Source organism: Tachysurus vachellii, chromosome 23 (genome assembly GCF_030014155.1).
Source record: "Tachysurus vachellii isolate PV-2020 chromosome 23, HZAU_Pvac_v1, whole genome shotgun sequence".
In the NCBI taxonomy this organism is placed as follows: domain Eukaryota; kingdom Metazoa; phylum Chordata; class Actinopteri; order Siluriformes; family Bagridae; genus Tachysurus; species Tachysurus vachellii.
This window is the reverse complement of record NC_083482.1, coordinates 7,671,046-7,691,035: the sequence shown is the minus strand read 5'-3', so window position 1 is coordinate 7,691,035 and position 19,990 is coordinate 7,671,046. Positions and strand designations below refer to the sequence as shown.

The 19,990-nt window shown below is 39.6% G+C and overlaps 1 protein-coding gene across 2 annotated transcripts in view; it reads right to left on the bottom strand.

Moving 5' to 3' along the window:
* Positions 1–1,824: 1,824 nt before the first annotated feature.
* Positions 1,825–19,990, bottom strand: part of adam10a (ADAM metallopeptidase domain 10a) — an 80,144-nt gene continuing 61,978 nt past the window's right edge. For both annotated transcript variants that reach the window (XM_060858872.1, XM_060858873.1), the window contains 12 exons: positions 16,040–16,140; positions 14,631–14,798; positions 13,169–13,261; positions 12,220–12,403; positions 10,526–10,689; positions 9,623–9,806; positions 8,926–9,076; positions 7,236–7,419; positions 6,887–6,995; positions 5,851–6,071; positions 5,592–5,718; positions 1,825–4,230 (listed from right to left, as the gene is read on the bottom strand). In XM_060858872.1, coding sequence (XP_060714855.1) covers positions 4,115–4,230; positions 5,592–5,718; positions 5,851–6,071; positions 6,887–6,995; positions 7,236–7,419; positions 8,926–9,076; positions 9,623–9,806; positions 10,526–10,689; positions 12,220–12,403; positions 13,169–13,261; positions 14,631–14,798; positions 16,040–16,140 — 1,802 coding nt within the window. In that variant the 3' untranslated portion in view covers positions 1,825–4,114. The remainder of the gene's footprint in view (positions 4,231–5,591; positions 5,719–5,850; positions 6,072–6,886; positions 6,996–7,235; positions 7,420–8,925; positions 9,077–9,622; positions 9,807–10,525; positions 10,690–12,219; positions 12,404–13,168; positions 13,262–14,630; positions 14,799–16,039; positions 16,141–19,990) is intronic.

The window sequence follows — 19,990 nt, the reverse complement described above, 5'->3', positions numbered from 1 at the left end:
TATCTAAATCAAGAAGTGAATGCAATGTCAGTTGAAAGGAATGATTGCAGAGTCGGTTTGAGGCACAGAAAAATATAGCAGCTAGGAACACCATTTCTTCCCTCAACGACCATGTACTATTGTTCCTAGGTGCCACCACCATCACCTTGCCAAAGAACTCTACAGTGTCCTACCTCATAGCATCCCGTCACCCTCACACCCATCGTGATGAATGCCTTGAGAGGCTAGTCATGAGGCGCATCAAGACTCAGCTACCACCTTCACTGGACCCCCTGCAGTTTGCGTATCGTCCAAAGTGCTCCACGAATGATGCCATTGCCATGACCCTTCATCTGGCCCTCACCCACCTGGTCAATAAAGATAAATATGTACAAATGCAGTTCATAGACTTCAGTTCAGCTTTCAACAAAATCATCCCTCAGCACCTGACTGAGAGGTTGAGCCTGCTGGGACTGAACACCTCCATCTGCAACTGGATCCTGGACTTCTGGACTGGGAGACCTCAGTCAGTCTGGATCAGGAACAGCATCTCCAGCACCACCACACTGAGCACTGGGGCCCCTCAGGGCTGAGTGCTCAGTCCACTGCTGTTCACCTTGCTGACTCAAACTGTGTAGCAATGCACAAATCGAACCACATCAACAAGTTCGCTCATGACATGACCGTGGCAGGTCTTATCAGTAAGAATGAGTCAGCATACAGATAATAGGCGAACAGCTTGCTGCCTGGTATAGAGCCAACAACCTGTCTCTGAATGTTGATAAAACTAAATAGAGGGTTGTTGACTTCAGGAGAGCACAGAGCGACCACTCTCCGCTGAACATCGACAGATCATCTCTAGAGATCATCAAGAGCATCAAATTCCTTGAAATTGGAATTCCTTGATTATTGAAAACACACGCCGAATCAAAGCCAGCAGCATTGTGGATGACCCCACACACCCCTCACACACACTCTTCACTCTCCTGCCATCTTGGAAAAGGTAGCATAAAATTTGGGTCCTCATAACCAGACTGTGCAATAGTTTCTTCCCTCCAGGCATCAGGCATCTCAACAAACAGAACTGAACTATACCAAACACACACACACACCCAACTGTGTGAACTACACTGGACTCTAATTCATTTCAATTCAATTTATTTGTATAGCGCTTTTAACAATTCACATTGTCTCAAAGCAGCTTTACAGAAGTATAGAAACAGAAGAAAAAAATGAATAATAATAATAAACATAAGAGTAAAAATATCTTAATAAATACATACATACGTTTAAGGTTTAAAATTAATTTAAAAATATTCATTTAAAATACTATATATCTCTAACATCTATCCCTGATGAACAAGCCGGAGGTGACGATGGCAAAGAAAAACTCCCTGAGATGATACGAGTAAGCAACCTTGAGAGGAACCAGGCTCAGAAGAGAACCCATCCTCATTTGGGTCACATTGGACAGTAAATAATGTAAATGTAAATAATATCTTATATATGTAAATGTAAATACTGCAACCGAGAGCTCCTGATGAACTAATGGGTCAGCACAAACTCTGAGTTCACCACAGACCCAACAATAATTCCTTCCTGATAAATACCAGACCATACAGCTGACCGACACAACACTGCTTCAAAGAAATGTAAGTTTGCTTTGATGGTATTTACTCGATACTGTGGATCTTAGATGCCCTATAAACAACAGTTTGTAAAGTGCCATTTAGAGCAAATGTCATCAGAAATAAAAGTACCTGCTGTTAACACACAGCGGTGTAAAGAATCGGTGCCCTGTAATGTTTTTCAAGTCTGTTTTTATTAATGTGAATAAACTGTGTGTTGAGAAATTGACCAAATTCTTTATTTGTATTAATACATTTTCAAGTACTTCAAAAAAAATTACATATCTTTGCACAATACTTTTTGCATTTTTATTAAAAAGTTTTGAAATTGCACGCAAACGAAAGGAAAAAGGCAAAAGAAATTCTGAATAATGAAAAAGAAAAATGAAAGGGTGCTGTATAAAGCACAGCGGTCATTAAAATCAAACAGTAGTATTAGACATATTTCCCCATCTTCAAACTCCACACATTTTACATCTATATCAGTGCACATTCCTCTTACACCTTTAAAGCAAGACCTGAAAAAAGCGTTTGAATTAAAAGTGCTGTCCCGAATACCCCCAAGACATAGAACTTTACCACAGAAAAACAAGAATGAATCGGAAAATTCTGAGCCTCTATATTCAAAGCAAAACACTACCACCAACCACTGTTTCGGCAACACTTGATTAGAATAAGGGCATACTTCACTTTCCTAATAAACAATTATTTCCGATTAGACGACATGGCCTGTCCACTAATAAACAGTTCCATAAGGGAGGATATTGGTGGGCAGTAGATTTGTGAGTGACGACTACACACTGCTACAATGCTCTTTTCAACAGCGCTCTAAACCATTACAATATCTGTAAACAGCTGACAAATGTATCATATGGGCCAAATTCCATAAAGGAAAAGTGTTTCATTGGATATTGGATCTTGCATTTTGTTTTAAATCCGTAATGCAAAGTTCTATTGTAGACGGAATAGAATGTGACGTTATTTTGGTACGCAGGATCTGCATCAGCAAAAGGAAAATGCTGAATATTAAACAAAAGAGCTAAATTAGCGTAGCTTTAATTACTGCCTGAAAGTCCAACCTCTCTGAGATGAGTAATTTCTGCTCAAATAAGTGCCTCGGAAAATCAACACAGCAGATGAGTATTTGACCCGATAGAAGGCTGGCACAAATTTGTCCTGCTGCTCATCAGGCACCATAGAAAGTGGTTACAGATCATCATCTGCACATGGTCTATATAATAAGATTTAGATGCCATTACTTTTTAACAAGGAGAAAAGTATATTTTAAATACAGTTCCACTATTAACATGTGTTTTGCAGGTCCTGCTTGGTTTATTTCCTGAATATACTTTCTGTATTCGCTTTGATATGTCAAATGGTTATGTAGAAGCCATGAACAATATGTTCCTCTAGTTCCCTCCTAAAGTCTCCCAACAGCTCTTTGCATTGGTAGCTGTTCTCAGATCAATAGCTGTTACGAATAGCTGATAGCTGTTACGAATTCAACACTCCATATGACATGGGGAAGAAAAAAAATACACAAACCACACACTTCTCACAATCTTTCATAGCTGAATGTATGTGAAATAAGGCCATTCACCAAAAGGTAAAACAATCACAAGTCTAATTTTATCTCTTGCTCCTTTACGCAGGAATTTTTCAATTCCACAAATTTAATCTATTCAGCAACTCATCTGCAAGCAGTGCATGAGATTAGAATAACAAGAATACTCAGTCTCAGTCTTTGTCAGCGTAAAAATAAACGATAAAAAAGCCCCACATCACCAAGAATCATCAGGCATTTGACATTCACCTCTCTGACACACAATGATTTAGGCTTATTAATTTGTCCTGAGTGTCAGTCAAAACAGTAAATATCTTGTATTCATCAAAGGAAAAACACAATAAGAAGATGCACTAAGGGAAAAAAAAAGCATTTGTGAAAAACTGTACAACTGAAAAGAAAGAGAGAAAGAAAGAGAGATCTTTAAAAAAGCTTGCATTTCAGATACTTTCACCCTCCATTTTAATCACATTGGCAACAGAGTCTATGCAGAAGGAGCTGTTGCTCAAACTGCGTTGCCTTGTAGAACCTCTGCATTTCCCCATCATGTCATTCTGAGCAGGATGGCAGTGTTTGAAGGAAAATATAAATGGAGGGAAAAAAAAGAGAGAATTACATGTCGAGAGAGACAAGGTTGTTGAAGCACTCTGCTTAGAGAGAGATGGAAGAGAAAATTAGGGGTGAAAACCAAACAAAAAAAAATGATATCCTTATAAGTACACAAAGCAATGATTCTCTCTTTTCCTCATCTGGTCTTTCTTCAGTGTTAGATCAGCATCACTGCTTTATGGAGCAGTTCCATTGATGTTTGCTGTGGGGAATCTGTTTCCTTTTGTAAGCTCTGTAAGTCTGTAGATGGGGTTAACTGATTGGTTCAGTAACTCTTTGGAGTAAAGTGTTTCCTGTTGTAGGCACTAGGAAGAACCAAGGCAGATTGAGGAGCTCAGCGGCGCATCTGGCCCATCTGATAGTTCTCTCTGGGCTGGCGCTGATGTGCACGCTGTGGCTGAGGCTGAGGCTGAGAACTTTGAGCCTGAGCTCTCCTCCTCTTCAGTGTACCTACAGACAGAGAGGTAGAGAAGAGGAAAGACATGTTTGAGCAATGAACTGGTCCTGGTCCTGAGCTAGAGTCATAGACTCCAGCACCTGTACATACTCTTGCACGCACGCACACACGCACACGTGCGCACACACACACACACACACACACTTATGGCCAAACATATACTCCCTCACATTCTCCCTCACATACAGTACTCTAAACACATAATCCACACATATGTGACTGAAACAGAGTCTTACTTTGTGACTCAGTACAACAGTAGATTTCTTTTTCATGACAAAAAGAATACACATGTGGAGTGAATAAAACAGAACAATGTAGAAAAACGAGCCAAAGGGACAGAATGTGAAAGAGCACGAGGAAAAGAGAAAAACAGGTAGAGGAGAGACAGAAACATAAAGGAAGAGAGAGAGAGAGAGAGAAAGGGACCTCTTTAGAAAGAAAAAGGCAGCACACAAAAGATAGATACAGTGACAGTAAAAAGAAGTGGGAGAGAAAAGTGAGAGATAAAAGATAAAAGAGTATATGAAGGAGAGAGAAACAAAGCGTAGAGGGAAATGAGATAAAGGGGAATAAAGGTAGGAAAGATGAGAGGGCATAAAAAATTCCTTATGAGTTGATATCTCTTGTGTAATGTGGGGCTAAGACTCTAAAGTGCCCTTCAGTCTTCATACAAATGGATGCAGAAGTGAAGGTGAGCAGGTTGCTGTGTCTGTAAGAGCTGGAGTATTACTGGCAGTGTTAGAGCAGGTACAAACAAAAGTCATTTTCAATTATTCACTTCACTTGTCTTGCCATTTTTTATTGCACCAGGGCACAGAGCTGTTCTGGGCTGCAGGACGACTTGGCTGTTATTTATTAGAGAAGTCATTTCAGGCCAAAGCTGATGCCTCCAATACAGTTTATGCAGAGCTGAAAAGTTTATTACTGTGCCATATATTTAAAGTGAGAGTGTGCTGAGTTTCTATAAGAACATTAATGAGAATTCATTTGATACAGTGTTCTATAGAGACAGTAGGAGACACTCAACCAAGTAAAGGTTATGGAGTTAGTAAAGGAGAAAAAGTGTGGTGTGACGGGTCAGTTGGGCAGTTAAATGGAGTGTGTTACCTGGTATTGGTTTGGGAGGGGCAGTATAATGGAGTGTGTTACCTGGTATTGGTTTGGGAGGGGAAGCTTAATGGAGTGTGTTACCTGGTATTGGATTGGGAGGGGCAGTTAAATGGAGTGTGTTACCTGGTATTGTTTTGAGAGGGGCAGTTAAATGGAGTGTGTTACCTGGTATTGGTTTGGGGGGGCAGTTAAATGGAGTGTTACCTGTATTGGTTTGTAAGGGACAGTTTGGTGGGTGTATTACCTGGCAGTGGCTTTGGTGGGGGTAGTTTGGGGTTGCTGCTTGGCGTGTGAACACTGCAGATCTTAATGAACCCAGCCATCAACATGATGAGAGCAATACCCATCAACAGCACAGCCCACCAATAAGCCTGTAACATATACACACACATTAGACATTTCTACACAATAAACCGCATCTCAACAACAACGAACCCTTTCCTGTGTTGTTGAGAACCACACTGTCTAAATGTAGAGTTTACTGTATATAAAACTGTACTTACCACAATCCACTCAGCAATGGTCTCGTAAAGCTCAGGGTTAAAGATAGCCTTCTTGAGTCTGGCCAGTGGCCCGTCAGCGTCGACCAGCCTACATTTCATAAACACGTCGCAGTAGCCTTTAAAGTCATTACAAGGAGATCCAGGCTGCAGGGTGCGAACCTTCTTTTTGAAAAACTCTTCCCATACATCTGAGGCTGTACTTTTGCACGTGTTGGGCTGATCTGTGAACATTGAGACACAGGTTCACACGTAAACACACAGTAATTTAAAAATCTTGGACATTCCAGATTTGCTTGAATGGTGGTAATGTGCCACATTATAATCTACCAGCTAAGTCCTGATTCTTGTCAAAGAATTTTAAAGAGCTACCGTTTTTGTTTTTTTTTTGGTTTTTAAGTATGGTGATTGTTCACATTTTTATTTCAGTTAAATGTTTATATATAGTTATATAATTACTATATAAGGTTAATAAATCAAATATATAAATGTATATAAATAATTATTCATTATGATGATGATCTGTAATTTTCCATCTAATATATATGCATACCTGCAAACTCACAAGAGGTGAAAAAGGTGACAAGGTTCGAAATACTGCAGCTGTAACCCCCACCCCCACCCCCCCCAAATTACATATTTTGATTAAAAACGGCGAATTTTGCGAGAAAAGCAAATAGTTTGCAGGTATGTATATGTGTGTACGTATGCATGTAAACAACACAGCAACAGAACTGTACAACATTCAACTCGTGGCCTAATGGTTAGAGAGTTTGACTCCTAACCCTAAGGTTGTGGGTTCGAGTCTCGAGCCGGCAATACCACGACTGAGGTGCCCTTGAGCAAGGCACCGAACCCCCTCCAACTGCTCCCCGGGCGCCGCAGCATAAATGGCTACCCATTGCTGCAGGTGTGTGTTTGTTCACTGCTGTGTGTGTGCACTTTGGATGGGTTAAATGCAGAGAACGAATTCTGAGTATGGGTCACCATACATAGCTGTATGTCACTTCACTTCACTTCACTTCATTGCAGCACTCACTTTTCTGCATGCAGCAAACATGGCATAACTCTGTCTCATCTTTCCCATCTTCACTGGCACATGTGCAGACCTCCAGGTTAAAACGCTCACAAATAGAGCCAGTGCAGGCCTGTGAGGGGAGGGAGCAGGAAAAGAAAAGAAATAGACTTGGATTTGATGCAAGTGCATGAGACCAAAAAAATCCATTTGCATGTAGTCTTCATTTACATTCAGGTTCATTCAGGTCCATTTACATTCAGGTTCATATTAGCAGCCAAATTTGACTTCCACTAAGAAATAAAATCATGCAACCCATCACACACACACACACACACACAACAGCAGAAGAATATAGAAAGTCAGTAGATACCCCATTAATGCAGACTTGTGTTTCTCCATTGCACGCTGTTAAGTTGTTCTTTGGTGTAGAGATGGGACACTGTGCTGTGGTACCACTGCACATGCCCTGATATGAGCAATCAGACTCGACCCTGCACTTCTCATCACGGCCCTTAAAATCGCACTGTGCTGTACAGCACGGGCCCTGACTGGGACTGTAATCGAAGAGAAACACAAAGAGAGAATGACTGATTAAATGAATGTATATAAGTAACAAATGTAGTATAAAGTAATCAATAAATGATGAGATTTCATCACTCAACACACAGATGTTATGTTAAAGGCTACTCGACCACTACAGTCAGACACTTGCCCTGGCATTCATCTATGATACATCTACATATCAGAAGAGATCCTGATCTCAAGGAATAAGATACACTTTTAACGTAATGCACAATAGAATACAGTCACATATACAGAGCACCTGACCCTCAGTGTTCCCTGTAGGGGCTCTGAATCAACATGACCCTGACCAAGATAAAGCACGGACTGAAAACTAATGGATATAAATAAATAATATAAAAACTAAATAAATGGAGAATAAATAAAATATAAATAAATAAATAAACAAACAAACAAAGGAAGGAACGAATGAACGAACGGATGAAGATAAATCAGTGAATAAACCAAGGAAAGTCTAAGGTATGTTCAGAAGTCAAGAATTTCACAGCCATGCAATAGTGTGCCTCCATAATCCTTTAAGCACATCCTAAATCTACATGAGAACACAACAATGTTAACAAGCCAGGATTAAGCCAATATCCATGAATCTATTAAAAAAAATAAAAAATAAAAAAAACACAAGCAATCTTATTCTGTAACCACCTAAAGAACAGCAGACACCAACAATCTCCCCAGAGAGCCAAGACCAGATCACAGCAACAAAGTCAATCAGAACCAAACCAATTATATCATAAATAAAACAACACCACATCACGTATTGGTAAACAGATGGAATCTGAGAGAACCCAATGCTATTTGGCCATTATAAGACCGTATACTGTGAGAGAATAAGTGAGCATAGTGACAGCACACTGACAAAGTACACACTTAGTCAGCACCAGCTGGGTATAAAGACCAGCAGGCACAGACAATCTGGGCTGCCTAAAGAGCAACTGACTACTGCACCACAGACATTATCATAGAATGAATTCTATAAATAATAATAAATCTTTATATTACTCAAATAAATTCTAACACTTGTCTGTATTAGCATTTGGCACAAGCACCTAAGTAATTTGCAAAGATTAATCACAGCAACAAATAAATACCTGGATTAATGCTCTGTAAAAGTTTTGTCGAAGGTCCAAAGACAATATATTACATAGAAATGCGAGTTGTATGATCACCTTCTGTGTTCAGGAAGCAATTTGAGTGCATACACATTTTCACTGTTGAGTACATTCCTACTTGTATCCCTTGCCTATATGAATGCATTTAACTAGGTATAATAACTTAACTTGCTAAGTCAATTTAACTAAGTATCTTATGATAAACTTGAGTTGATTATGTTATGAACGTATCTTACTTGATTATAAGCATCCACAACATGGTGCTCGGTAAAAAAAACACCGCCTCGTGCAGTTAGTCGTGCAGTAAGATTTTATGAGCTCATAAACATTCATGAAAGCTACAGTGGTCGGTCCAGCCTCAGAACATACCTGCACTTGGCCCCAGGCTTCAGTGTGCACTTCTTGCCATCTGGCTCATTGGCACTGAAGCAGCAAGTGTCTTTACACTGATCACTGTATCCACAATCACACTGTTCTCCAGTCTCCACCATACCATTTCCACAGATGGGCTGCCCAGACTCTGAGGAGAAGGGGAAATTTAAAGAGACCATTCTCAGTAAAGCTGTGAAACTGACAAGGTAGTGACACAATATTCACAAAAAAAAACACAAAAGAAGCTGTTTAAATCATTAAAATATCAGCGTGAACTTATATATTTTAAAAAATTTGAAGGCCCAATGCAATCAGGTGTCAAGCAGCTTAGACATGTTTGAATACTGTGATCCAATTTAATGTCTACGGTAAATCACTTCTAAAGTACTGTACAATTTCACCTTCCCTTTCACCTTGGGTAACTCCTCCTACATGGCGTGGCATATTTCCTTCCTGTTTCAGCGCTGCAACTTATTATTGTAGGTCAGCGTGTCATATTACATCAGAAACCACATTAGTAAGTCTAAGTCTGACCCAAAAGATTTGAGGTAAATGTACTAATATTTAACCTGGATATAGCTGCATGATGCTACACTAGTAAATTTATTACTGCACACACCAAACATGTCTGATTGACAGAATTAGGGATTAAGAGGACTTAAAATGACACTGGCTATGTACAGAAAGGTCTTACCGACAAAACACAGGTATCTCTTCTTATCCAACACCTGGCTGATGTTGCGGATGCTGCAGATGGAGAATTTGTTGTTGTTTAACTTGTCTCCAGATGTGGCTCTGGCATACATGATGTAGTTGCCTCGCTCCTTCATGTCAGAAACCTTCGACTCTCCAGGAGTACACTCACTGCCTGAGTCATGCTGCCCAAGCGAGAGGAGGAAAGAATTAAAGAAGGAGCAATTACCCCAAGAACAAAAGCAAAATGTAAAACATAAATTTGGACTGTGACCTTTCGTTTCTAGTAGGCAGATAACTGTAACAGATGCCTGCAATTAGCCTTAGTTTTTTCATTTTAATGCTGTACGGATCATACATTGTATGAAGCTAAATTTTTTTAAGAATTTACACAAAACTTTTACACAATTGTCACAGTCCATACAGTGTAAAAAAGAAATACAGGAACTTGTGACATTCTTATCTTCACAACAGCGAGCATCATAATGTGTAACAGGAAGTCAGGGTGTCATAGAAATTTTCTTAATTCTGCGTAAACAACGCAAATTGATATGCAAAAATGTAAGAAGAGTTTAAATTTAAATTGTGTACAGAGACAGTATGGAAAAGAAATTCAGGGAAATAGCAGAGATTGTAGTTTCCTCTGGTGAGTGTTCAAAGCTAGTAGGTTTTTATTTTGCGTTTAATTTGTTATATATAGTTAAAGTTAAATATAGCTACTACTATTTCTCTCTCGTGCGGAAAAAAAAATGGAACACTGCACAGCAACAAGCAATAACAGTTTCAGTCTCCATACATCCACACAAGACGAACCTCTAGTGACATGGATTACTTGGTTGCTAGTAAATAAAGGGTCATTCAACAACCCAATGAACTTCATTTATAACCCACAGCTGCTACTCACTGGCGAGCCGAAGTTGTGTCCGACCTCATGGGCAAAGGTGATGTGGGACACTTTAGGAGGGACGTGACTGCCGTAGTTCTGAACGGTGATGATGCCAGTGTTAAGAGACTTCTTTTTGCCATCTGAGTAGAGCTTACTCTTCTCACAAATCCCACCAGAGCTTCCTGAAAAAGTGGAAAACATTTATAGTGTATAGATTGTCCTTATGTTACAGTGATGACCAGACACCCTGATCAGCCAACATACACACAGCTGACAAATTACAGAAACAAACGATATCCATGTCCAAACTCCTCACCAGAACAGCATCAGTGTGCCTTGGCAAAGATTCCAAAAATAAACAAATGTCAAATTCCCTGCTTCGATCTTCTCAAGTGTGTTCAACTGAGATGAGCTCATTTACATCATCTCTATTTATTACGAAAGGGTTAACAAAAGTCTACCCTGCATACACCAGTAGCCACGGACCATCTTCAAAGTCTGCAAAAATATTCCATCATTATAAACCTGTCTTTGTGAATGAGTGATTTAACACACCGCACTGTCGGCATATAGACAGCGAGTCTGAGTGAACAAAGCATTTCTAGGTAGGAGCTCATTGATCAGAATGCAGTGCGGAGCCCATTAGCGGCCTAGAGTTCACTCATGTCCATTTACTCGCAGTACAGATTGCTTAAAAGTATTTTTCCTCTCTTTTCTGAGCAACAATAGCACTGTGAGGAATAAAATGAAAAGGATAAGAACAGCTGTAATTAGTATGCATAGATCAGCAAGGGTTTTTTTTTTGTGTTTGTCGCTAATGTGTTTGTCGACTATTTCCAGTTAATTTCTTAGAAGTATATTAGAAGCCAAAAGAGCCTGTGAACTCATAAGAAAACACTCACACACAAACACACACATGCTCATACATGTGCGCACAGGCACAACACAAACACGTGTGCACAGGCACACACACATGCGCAAGACAGAGATTTTATCAATACGAGTGCAGGTTAATGGAGGCTACTCTTGCTCCATATGGCTGAGATTACTCAACAGTATGACATGCACCACACGTGATCTTCATCACAGCCTCCTGTTCCTCACCTCACACTCACAGAAAGATCTCATTATAGATTACCAGCCCATGCATTCTGAACAGTGACCCACAGCCAGGTACAGCATCAGTGACTTGGACAGGGAGATTTAGTGCACATTTTGGTCTGTGGTTCTGGATCTGGTGTATAATCTCAAACCAGAAATGAGCAGAACTTCAGGCCTGTGTGCTGATTTCTGGTGGTGTTCTAGATAGTGACTGAGCTCCACCTATGATCCTATCACACATAAGTACATTTATATACACTTATATATAGTGACATTAAATTTAAAAAATAAAATGTCACAATATTTTACAATTCTACTAGTAACACTACCTAAAAAGAAATTTCCCTGTTAATTCAAACGCAGCAATACTATATGACAAATATAATTTAACATAAATTAAAAATACTTTTTCCTCCACAGCCGTAATTTGTATGCCATGTGTTAAAAACAACAAACAAAAAAACCTGATATTGTGTGACGTTCAGCTCTGGTAAAATTACGACCCAGTTCTTAGCATGCTTTTTCTGGTCTCCTGAATCAGCATAAGCACTGGGTGAGCATAAAACAAAATAGGTGTGTGTGTGTGTGTGTTTGTGTGTGTGTGTGTGTACCTGATGGAGCTCCAACCCAGGCTAATCCCAGCACTCCATCATCAAAGTCTCTGTCAGTGAAGACGTAAGCCAGGCAGAATTCGTCATGGTTCTGTTCTGAATTCAGCTCCAGAAACTTCTCTACACCGATGTTGGCAAAACGGAAAGGGTTCGTTTTTTCTGTCTCGTCGCTTGTGGTGTTAATCTAAGAGTGGAGGTGACAGAGAAAGGAATCACACAGGAAAGAATCAACAGCAGTGATTACAACTTATACAACAAATATATTTAGTGTACAGTTTCTTGAAGGATGTTTCCCTTAGGAAAATATGACAAACAGACAGACAGACAGAAAGTGAAACATTAGCAGCACAAATCAATACAGTCAATCTTCATTAGTTGTCTTGCACCACAGCGGTTAGAGCAGAGATAAGTGACTAACTGACACAGCCCTCTGTGTGACGGTATAAACAAGAAGATATTGATGAGCGGTTCATGCGTGCATTAGCAATGACAAGCAAGTACAAGAAGGCGCCAAAACAAATTACTACTGCAGTAAGCAATTACAATGATCTAAAGTAAAGGGCTTTCTGAAATAGAGCTGTGCATATGGGACTGGGATTGTGCAGGACCTGCAGAACCCGACACCAAAGTCAAAGGAGCAGATGCTTTTCTGTGTCAGGCAGAAGTAGGTGGTCAGATTAAAAGCTCACAGGATAAAGAAAGGCAAAGGAGATCAGCATTGGAGCATGAACAATGTGATCATCTTCCCATATCGATATGGTTTTATCTCATCCGTACCGCATCATTTATAACCAACCAGCACATACCAAGCAGAAATTAATCAATCTCTCTCTCTCTCTCTCTCTCTCTCTCTCACACACACACACACACACACACACACACACACAAACAGACACAGAGCACAATGCTGATTAAGCTAAAAAACAACACAAAACAATCACACACATACCCTGATCCTCTTGACCATAAAGCTGATGTTGCGGATACCCTGGAAGTCTGTGGACTGATAGATCGAGTCGATGGCCTTCACGTGACTGGAGATCTGTTGGGACAAACACAACGGTTTGTATAATGTACTGTTTTAAATCAGCTTCAAAGAACACAAGCACATAACAACATGGCCAACTTGTACAGTACATGTTTAGAACAGCTGGTTAATGTCATGTGAATAATCTACATTCCAGAGATTATCGAAGACCCGTCCTAGTAATTGGGTTGGTTGGTGGGTTTTTTTTGTGGTTTGTGTAATTACCCATCATTGGAGTGAAGCTTGACCTGATCTAATTCCTCTTAACTAGGCACCACTGAACCAAACGTCCAAGAGTTGGAGACAATTCAATGTGTTAACCCTGGATAAGCATTTTAATTTGTGTTGTAATTCTTGTGGTTGAAGGTTAGAGGTTATAAGAGGTGTTGAATAAGGTCCAGGGTGAGAGTGAGGTCCAGCTCCACCTACTGGATTTATGGTTTGCACTGATGTTGGTTGTGTTTTAGATGTTTTATTTTTCCAAAGACCATCTTTGTTGCAGTGTGTGTGAATAATGTGTTTAATAAATATCTTCTTATCCAGAGAGACTTACATTTTTCTCATTTAGTACAACTAAGCAGTTGAGGGTTAAGGGTCTTGCTGAAGAGCAAGTGATATCTTTTGGAATTTGAACTCAGAACCAAAATTTGGTTGACCTCTTAACCAAAAATTAACCTACAAAGCATTTCTTTCTCATCCTATCGACTATGTCCATTCTTCAAGAACTGTGAGCAAATATGATATGGCACCAAACACAGCTAGTAAACACTGGACATGTCAAACAGAGCTTGACAGACACAGTTAGCTTTCAAGACAAAAGCAATTTTGACCTGTTGCCATGTTAGTGCAATCTAATACCACAAGAAAACAGCTGTCTCACCCACACATAGGGGTTTAATCAAAATCTGTGCAGTAAATCTGTCATAACCCTCTGACGATAAGACTGTGCGTACTGCTATGAAGCATCAAAAGAATCTAAAGAATCTTACTCTCCCAGCAATTTGACACGTGAGTCGTTTACGTTTTCTGAATTCGGATTGAACGCATCATGAATAAAACTCTCCTGTGATGTCAGGGTGACTCTGTTTATGCTTGTTTGCTTGGCTGCTATTTTAACCTAAAGTGACAGAGAATGTAATCGGAGAACAATCGAAATAGAATAAATGTTCTAAATAGCCTAAATGCAGCTGAGGATATTTGAAGATTATGAAAACGTATCTGTTAGTGTAATCTACACAAGTGAGCAACAAATAATCTGAAGCTGATTGGTGTAATAAGGGCCGCCATATTAGTATAACCTTTTTTCCTGTTTGGTATGATTCAGTTTCCTCAAAAGTATGTGATAGTGATAGTGTGATAGTGAGACTGCTACACAGTGTAGTACCTGAGCGATGACAGCCTCTCTAGTACGGTAGAACTGAAAGAAGAGGTGGTCTGTTTGGATGAATAACTGGCAGGTGTTTTTCTCAGCTTGAGCGGCTCTGCGCTTCCTCAGGATCACCGGCCCGTCTGTCTTCTTCTCCTCATCCGTTGCAGGCTGTCTGTTCTTTTCCTGCAGGAGGCAAAAAATAAGAATTATTCTGCAGCGAATAATCAACGCAACACCTTTTCTCTCCTAGCCGAAAACCCATCATTATCTGTAGCTGCCTACACATACAGTACTGTATCACTGCTAGCATTGACTTCAGGAAAAAAAACAACAAACCAGCTAGAATCAGTCTTGAACATAAAGTTATTCAGTTATTCATGTCTCATGCAGCAGACAAGGTAGGCTGTAGGGTGCGAGAGACTCTCACAGTCACAAATCAAACTGTCAGTTTACTAATACAAAATCAGCCTTAAATTCTCAACAGTGCACCATCCTCTGCTTTGTTTTGGCTGTTATTTGGTGTTTTATAGTAGTTCTGCATGGACTGTATGTGGCCCAGTGGGGCAGCGTCCGCCCACATCTCAATAACATACTGCTAGGTGGACTGATGACTCTAACTCACCCCAAGCCTCTTGGAACGAGTGTGTGAGCGTCTGCATTCATGGTGCTATGCAATGTTATTTTGCCGGTATAGTAAAGTAAAAACACTCACATGGACAATATTATAACACTTAAGGAAGGAAAAATATATAAAAATAAAAAAAAATAATGAAACAAAGAACAAGAGTCTGAAAATGAAAAACAACAAAAAGGAATAAAATTAAACAAACAAACAAACAAACAAATAAATAAAATCCCTGAAAAGTCCCACGAAAGAAAATTTCACAAAACAAAGACACAGATACGCTTTGCAAATACATCAGAGCATTATTTTTTAGGATTCTATCTGCAATAAGACACATATTATGCACTGAGCAAAGGCTTTTTTTGATGACTCAGTGTTATTCGAGTCAAAGCTCTGATATACAAAAGGAGACAGAAACATATGGGAGAGGCCGGGATGTGCTACTACACTCAGTCCGGATTACTCCCTAAACAACAACGTCAGGAAAACTTGGTCAAAACAAACCATCGGTTTAAAGCTGACAAGTAAAAACAGATGAATCTACAAAATTGAGCCTGGTGCTTTTAAAAGCTAGGAATGTGTCAGAGTAAATGAATCATTTCTCTGTTCTCTCTAACCATATATCAGATGCAGCGGAAAAAAAAGGCAACATATCAGTTCTGACAGAAAGACTTTCAGGAATAGAAGGGGCAAAAAAAAAAATCATATTCCTGATACACTATATTTAATTTAATCAACAATGAAAATGTATGAAGTTGTTGATGTCTGATGTCTGAACGCTGTGGAGTTGTGGACTGACCTCACCAGGAGTCTCCACAGCAGACGCCTGGAAATTCTTCATCTTCTCGAAGACGGAGTGATCCGCACAGCCTCCCTCTCGGCCGTACTTGTGAGGGTAATCTGTGGACGGAGAAAGATAAATACGGATTAAACACAAAGGCTATGTAGTGCAGGGCCTTTTGGTCTGTTCTGAAATTGCTGGATTCTTGTCCATTTTGAAAGCATTCATTCAAAATGAAAATTTGAAATGTTTGTGCATTTGCATGTATCCCAAATGATTTACAGCATTTACTAAAATAAATAAATAAATAAATAAAAACACCAAGAGGAAGTCCCATCAGACCCATGTTGTGCATGTTGGGCTTTTCTTATTAATAAATTATTATGCATTTTGTTTTAGCTATAGTGGCTCCAGGTTGAAAATGAAACAGGAGCTTATTTAATAGCCTAATTAAAGTAACTGGTGTTTTCCTGTGTGTTCTGCCTTAAGCCAGGTTTCAATAAAAACCAATAATGCTCCAATAAAACACATAGTGTTAGTGCTGATTAGCAAGTATCAGAAATAAAAGTGTGTACGAGATCCACTTCAAAGCTACACAATAACGCTGAGGTGTTCGAGTCAAATCTTTATAGCACACTGACGAAGCTTCATTAAACAGATCAGAGAGTTGATATGATATAAAAAGGTAAATAATTGACCTAAATGCACATTTTGCCCAGACGTAGACTGACTACTGCAATGGTTTGACATGGTAGCTTAGTGGTTAAGGTGCTGGACTACTGATTGGAAGGTTCTGCGATCCTGCATGGTCCAGGAATCCCAGGTCCACCAAGCTGTTGCTGCTGGACCCCTGAGCAAGGCCCTTAACCTTCAATTGCTCATTTGTATAAAATGAGATTAAAATGTAACTTGCTCTGGATAATGGTGTCTGCTAAATTCTGTAAATCTAAAAGTTTCTGTAAACTAGGGCCAGTTTTTAAGTCCATTGTTCACTCTAGTATTTTTCGAGTGCTTGTTTCAGTCTGTTGAAATACTTTGCAGGGTCCGGATCCAGACCTGGATGTGTCAGGTGACAACACACAACACCTAGACTAACAGAAAGACTAAGACAAAATTGCATTGTTCAGTTGCTTGTGTGAAAGCCTGGAGAAGACGTATCATGGTTGTGGCCTGTTTTGCTGCTGCCTGCCTGAGACAGGTACAGAGTTGTCCATGAACTAATGAGTGCCTGGAGACCTACAAGCTTCAACATGTCTCTCTTTCTTTCTCTCTCTCTTTCTCTCCGTCTCTCCTAGTGCCCCTGTCTATCCTTCCTCACTCTCTACTTCTCTCTCCATCCTTTGCACGGGTCAGAATTTAAAGCGTCGATGCTCTCCATTGGCCTCTGCCCTGAGGCTGCCTCAGTACACAGCCTCACCACAAACTTTTCCATCTTTACCCAAAAAAATAAAACAATGCTGACACATGCCAGGTCAGGAGACGAGAACAAGGAGCTATTTTGGGGACATGCAACACACTTGCTGGAGGCAGAGTGTGAAGGTGACGAGTGCTAGAAAACAAAGCAGCAGAAGGTGGAGGTAAGCAGAGTGTCTCTAATTACTGAGGCCGAAGCCAGAAAAGGGACGAGGCAGCGGATGTGTTAGTGACGAGAGAGAACAACCTCAACATGACGGATGAAAGCAAAAGAACAAAGAGCATTGTTCAGAATCTCACAACCTCACCATGTAATACCGAGCACTTACACACAGACAGTGCAATCAAAAAAATAGCATGTCCCCTAGAAACTTTTCCAGCATCTCACTAACACACACAAACTCAGGATTACTCATAAGCCAGCTGAGTGTGTGTTAGTTTCCCCATCGCATTTCTACCTGTGACAATAGGACTTCACCTGGAGCTGAACAGTAATGTGGTTATTAGTAAAATACTCCAAAAAAAAGTAATATTTGTTTTAAAATATTTTTAACACTAGGCTCTTACACATCTTACACATCTTCCTCGGTATAAGCTCTCAAGACAGTAAGAGCTGTACCAAGCACACATCAATCTTTACTAGAATTACAGAAAAGCCTGAATGCAAACTTTATGAAATCAAGATTAAATCGATCAAAAACTACTGTATGTTATGTAGTTAATATAACACCCAGTTTAACACCCGGTAAGCTGTACATCTCCATTGCATTATCAGGACTGTCAGTCATCAAATCATCTGTATATTACACACACTACTGCTATATATTGTACAACAAGCATAATATTGCACAATATTGTTATTTGCACTCCCACACTTTATGTACATAACTGATCGCTCATATTCTATATTCATATTTAATACTCATTCTGTCTATATTGTATCTCATCGTCTGCATTGTCTTGTAGAGTTTGTATAGTATAGTGTTATTTATGTCTGTACTTTTGAGAGTCACAAACAGCTGGAACCAAATTCCTTGTGTGTGTCAACACAATTGGCCAATAAACATGATTCTAAATCTGATTAATGTAAAGCACAAGTCAATAAGCAGCCATTTAGTATTTAGATTTTCTTCAAGATGGCAGATTTTGCCAGGAAAGATTTTACTCGAGTACCAACAATTGTGGTAACAGAACATATAGCCTTGAGAACTGCAGTTGTAATGTTGCATGAATGTTATAAAGAAATAATTCCAGCCAAATAACATTAAGTGCACATGATCAGGTGTTTTAGCTTGTAGGAAACCTAATTGAGCATCAGCGCTGATGTAAAGCATGGTTCTCATGGTGCTGTAGTCATGAATCCCCTTTAACTGTTACATACCTCCACACAACGCTTTTACAACATAATCTACATAACTATACAAAATATTACACCCGCTATTTACGTCCTCGCTCCTCTTTATGCTGCAAGTTTATTATAGAATTCAGACTTGTTTACAAAGCTCTTAATGACTGTCATCTTCTATCACCACTGATTGTGTAAATTGCTTTCTTTAAAACATCTGGTAGCTGTTCCAAGGTCACAATTAAAATTCCTGGGTGAATAACAAGTTACTGTGGTTTGGATTTAGCCCATTACACTTAAATGACAAATCATCTCATATAATAAATAGTACACTATACACTAAATAAACACTAAAACACTAACACTACTACATAAATGTGGTTATGACTAAAATAATGTAAAAATAAACACAAATCTGAGACCCGAAGGTCCCTGAATCGTACTCTGAGAACGACTTTTGTGACACACTGTTACAACACACACACACACACAAACCACACACAAACCACACACAAACCACACACACGCGCACAAAATTAATTACAGGTTTATCTTGTTCTTGGCAGCAAGAACCTCTGGGACAAATCACATGACTGGATCACAGTGAAAATTCACTGAGATTAGATACCAATTACCAGCTCTCTCTCTCTCTCTCTCTCTCTCTCTCTCTTATTCTCTCTCTCTCTCTCTCTCTCTCTCACACACGCACTCCCACGTGCACACACACTCACACGTGCACACAAACACACGTATACACACACACACATGCATATACACACATACACAGCACACACACATATACACACACACGTACACACGCGCGCCCACACAGACAAGTGCGCACACACACGTGCACACACACACAGGCTTAATTTAAGAGCAAATCTACAGTGTGATACATTTTGCCCATGATGATTCTGTCTGAATGAGCTTTATGCCTTTCTGAACATACAGTGCTGATTAGGATGAATTACACTGATCAGAAGAAAGAGAAAACTTTAGCGCTCTGAAAGTTGTCATCTTCGACCAAACACAAGCCTAGAGGAGAGAAGACTAATAAATATAAAACATTTCTTCTTAAGAACTTTTAAGAAGAAATAAGGTTTTAAGGTTTATTTTTAACCCCCTGCTTCTGCTAAACAAGTACCAATGCGATATAAATGTTTATTATCACTGGTGTGATGTGAGAAGGTGAAAAAAAGGCTTCTGAC